Consider the following 4,530-nt stretch of genomic DNA (forward strand, 5'->3'; position numbering starts at 1 on the left):
AATTAAATAGTAAAAATATGAGGATATTTAATTGTGTTCCACAAACGCAAAATCAATCAAAATAAATCAAGCCTCTAAATTGTCTTCTTTTATACTAACTTATTATGTATTACTTTTGTTATTTTTAGTTGTCAAATCCTTGTATTACACCAGTTTTAACCTGGTATTGTAATCTATAAAACACATTTAGCCATCTAACACCTCAACGGAGAGGATTAACAAGTAGGTGATACAAAAGTGAGGATCCTTTTCTTATTCAATTATTAGGATTCAAAAAACTTATTCCAGATCACACAAACAAAATCACAGCCCAAGAGAGAAAGGGAAGCCGGTGGCTCTTAACCAACTACCACCATCGATAAAGTTTCCGGCAGTAAAACCTCCAGCTTCCGTAGCATCCCTAATCACCCTGTACCCTCTCCATGTCACTCTATTCGCCGTAGCAGCTCCAGCCCCTGTATTTTGGTACTCTCCGTAATACAACGTATTAAGTGCAAAATCCCCGTTCCAAGGAAACCATCCTGCCGGATTTATCACGTTGCTTATCGTTGATTGCATCACCACTGTCCTCGAGTATTCCCTCCAAGGCCTCCCTAGGTATGTCGGAAAGCTTCCTTGCACCGGTAGAAGGTCTGATGTAGCTCCTATCCTTGATTTTTGTATCACAATTCCTGTATTCTGGTTAGGGTCGCTTCGGCCTTGAGCTGTAACCATGTTCCTTTGGTTTGGGTTAGGACGACGAGCGTGTATATCACAATTTTGAAAAACGGCTGCAGCATTGCCAAATATGAAGTCGACTGTGCCTGCTATGAAGCAGTTGATATAGAATTGACGATTGGAATGAACGTAAAGGGTGTCTTGGTATGCTATCATGTCACATAGGTAGAATGCAGAGAGATCGGATCCGACTCGTAGTGCCACCGCTTGGTTCCCTGAGGGCCCAGCGGTGTTTTGAAACGTTATGTCCCGCGCTAGAAATCCAGCACCCACAGCCGCTGCATAAACCACTCGGAATAATGAATAGAGTCAAGTTTTATAGGTGATAATGCCGACAGGAAAAGACGATGAACCAACTCCATTTGCGGAATTGAATAGAAAAAAAACAGGTAAAATGTATATGTATCGACAACCCTAATGAAGATTAGGATATATATGGTACTGACCGACAGTTGCAGAATTGAATGTGGTGCTGCCGCCGGCAACACTTCTGCTTCCGGTGATTATTGTGGAAGTTCTTCCGGAACCCAGAAACATCAAGTTCCTTTTATTACTAGGAATGTTGACATTTTCCCTGTACACCCCTGCTGCTATCCTAATCACATACCTGGTTGCGCTTGAAGCCGGAGCAGCAGCCACGGCAGCAGAAACCGTTGTAAAGTTACCACTTCCATTCGCGGCTACAGTCACGTTAGGCGTCACTGTCCCTAACTGCAACAGCTTTCTGTCACCAATGGACAACCACTCCGGCCACTCGTCATCCTCTTCCTCCTTTAACTTCCGCCCATTTATCTCGACTTGGTTGGCCATATCTGTGTCGGTCATGTTCTTGATCATGGCTAATGATATACTACACAACTTCTCGGCGTGGATCTCTCCAGCGATAAGCGATTCTCGAAGCTGCCTATCATGTTTGTCGTGTGAGAATCCGTCAATGCATGTTTCCTGGTTGGTCAAGGTGGTGCTCATAAGTGTCATCAAGCCATCAACATGTCGGCGACTCCCTTTCTTCATCGGATAAGCACTCAGGATAGCGATGACCTGGTTGAGTTCCTGAAGTGTCTCGGCGACCATCTCCAGACAGTCATGGAGAGCGATTTTCTGACGTTTCGTGAGATCAGTCTTAACTGTAAGCTTCTTTATGGTGAAGTAGTTTCTTTGGACTATCTCTTTGGTTTTATTGACAGCGAGTTCGATGACGTCTTTTGGAGTTGTGATTTTTTCGGTGATTTCAGGGATACCGGAAAGTGTGGAGTAGCATAGATCCGGGTGTAGGGTGGCACTACAGAATGATTTGACGATGACGTGAGCTGTGGAGGACTCGATGTTGATGTTAGGGGATTGAGAGTTAACTCCGACTACAATGCCATTAACAGCAGAGAAAAGTAGGATTGAAGCAAAAACCCTGAAAAAGAACTTTTTGTTGTTGCCAAAATCCGGCATTCCGGCGAAGAGGTGACTGTTCATTAGATGAAGTGATGAAGAAGAGTGAGAGGATGTAGGGCGTTGGGTGTCATATATATCGTGTGTCCATTAATGGATATTTATTTCAGTTATATCATATGACCCTACTATAATTGAAAGTGTAGCAGATATTTGCCCCCCTCTATCTTCATGCTAAATATAGAACTATTTAAACACGCGCCTATTATTTATGGTGTCTGATGCGTCCATTAATATGTGTGCTTTCATTTAAAGTTGACAGATACAAGTTTTGAAAAATACTATTTAACGTAAATAAGTTAACATTTTTTTGAATTATGAAAAATATTTGCAATATACAGAAATGAAAAAAAGAATATATGAATCAGCTAAAAACAGGAAACAAAAAAGAACATATCACTAAACCACAAAATATCCAACCATACACTTTATTTATCTTCTAGATTCATATATGTTTGCTACTTCCTACGCTTTTTGCTTTTATTTTGTAGTTGGGTGAATGGATATAAACTAACGACAGCCTCTTTAATAACAAATTCAGATGATGTATTTGCTAAAAGGCCTACATCCCACCCTAGTTTGACCCGGTATCTTTGAAGGTTTAAAGAGGATTGAGAATTTGGGATAAAAAAAAAAAAAAAAAAAAAGGGTAAATTACACCGTTGGTCCCTCGTGCACATGCCAGAAAGCGTGTTTAGTCCCTATTTCCAAAATTTAACTCGGGCAGTCCCTCGTTGTTATTTATCTTGCACGGATAGTCCCTATGCACGTTAACCGTTAAATGCTTCCGTTTAAGCTACCCACGTGCCTTGCATGCAAGGGCATTTTCGTCTTTTCAGGGTTTGTGTCGATTCTTAATGCCGTTGCACCTTAAAATCTTATAAAACACTGCAACCCTCTTTTCCTCTGCTATCCTCTCCTTCGTCTCCTCCCCTCGATCGATCGATTTCTTCTAAATAGATAACAATGATCGATATTAAATGCAATTGTGGAGCCACTGCAGTGATTCGCACATCTTATAGCAAAAGAAACCCTGGGAAACTCTACTATGCTTGTACAGTAAAGGTAAGGTTAATGATTTTAATTTCGTTCTTCATCTTCTCTAATTTTGCCCTAATTCTTCATCTACTTTAATTGGTTCAGGGACCATTATGCAAGTTCATAGGATGGGTGAATGATTATGATCAGGACTGTGATTGTATGGCATTTAGGATGAAAGTTGAAGAACAAAATCGCAAATTGAAGCTTTACCTAGTTATTAGCTGGGTTTTTTTTGTTTCAGTCCTTATATATAAAGTGTAGGTTTAGTAATGAAGTTGTTAGTATTTTGTTATGTGTATTTTATATTGTTATTTGTATTATGAAAAAACCTTCAATTCCAGTTACAATATGTTGTGTAATCATAATGTGGTGTTATCAGTTGGTATACATATAGTTATCCTAGATAGCAACATATGCAATATACCATTCAATACATGTAGCATCCAATATAACAATAAAAAGGACAAAACTTAAAATATCCAAGATAACCATTTACCATTAACATAAAGGGACATCCAAAATAGCAACATAGTGTTATGGCATACATATAGTTATCCTAGATAGCAACAAAGTATCAAAATACAAAACATAACAACAAAGTAATATGGCAATAAATGCCTAATAAAAACATAGTTATCCTTCATGATCATGATACCAAACTACAAATTCTCAAAGCATGGGGCTTTTTCCCTTCTTCCCAACTCCTTTATTTACACCACCACTGCTACCTGCAGCACCTTCTCCTGTTGTATTCCCTGCTGCACCTTCTCCTGTTCCATTCCCAGTCTGTGATTGTCCCTTGCAGGTCCTTCCATTATGTCCCACATTTCCACATTTTGTGCATGTTACAGATTTCCATTTTGAGGACACTCCATCATCTTTTGTTGCAGATCTTCTTCTCTTTTTCTTTGGTCTGCCAATAGGGACACGATACTTTGGTGGTATCAACTTGGTAGGACATGTGCTTTTTTCCCACAAAAACCTCCCATTAATAGGTTCAACTTTGAAGACATACATTTCTTTCCAAGTCTTGAGCCAATATGTTGGGTGAACCCATGTCTCAGGTATTCCAACAGTTTCATTGTTGAGCCTCATATCTCATATACATGCTATATTATGTTTGCAGGGTATGTCTGTCAGTTCCCACCTGTTACATGAACAAGTTTGTTGTTCCATATTAACCACATATTGATTAGTACCTTCACTTGTAACCTGGTACTTCCCATTGCCACAGAACACTGCCCTACACTGTACTGCCCTTTCTTTAGTTTTTTGAAGGGTCTTAGTGGCTGTAGGAGTTAATGGGCCATTAGCTTTGTCAATTTCTTT

General features: G+C 39.7%; 1 protein-coding gene across 1 annotated transcript; it reads right to left on the bottom strand.

The window, feature by feature from the left end:
• Window positions 1-227: 227 nt before the first annotated feature.
• On the bottom strand, window positions 228-2,214 carry LOC145117106 (pectinesterase-like). The gene is made up of 2 exons (XM_079053415.1): window positions 1,164-2,214; window positions 228-995 (listed from the first exon to the last, which is right to left on the bottom strand). The coding sequence occupies exons 1-2, from the start codon at window positions 2,182-2,184 to the stop codon at window positions 304-306; spliced, it is 1,713 nt and encodes a 570-aa protein (XP_078909541.1). The 5' UTR covers window positions 2,185-2,214; the 3' UTR covers window positions 228-303.
• Window positions 2,215-4,530: the final 2,316 nt, after the last annotated feature.

The sequence above is a fragment of the Lactuca virosa genome, chromosome 5 (genome assembly GCF_052849685.1).
Source record: "Lactuca virosa cultivar CGN04683 chromosome 5, Lactuca_virosa_CGN04683_v6, whole genome shotgun sequence".
In the NCBI taxonomy this organism is placed as follows: Eukaryota; Viridiplantae; Streptophyta; class Magnoliopsida; order Asterales; family Asteraceae; genus Lactuca; species Lactuca virosa.

Bases quoted from the DNA above. Each gene is read 5' to 3' on its own strand.
- LOC145117106 (XM_079053415.1), bottom strand. From the start codon at position 2,184: ATGAACAGTCACCTCTTCGCCGGAATGCCGGATTTTGGCAACAACAAA. The intron at 996-1,163 runs GTCAGTACCATA...TGGTTTATGCAG, and splicing joins ATTCAATTCTGCAACTGTCG to CGGCTGTGGGTGCTGGATTT.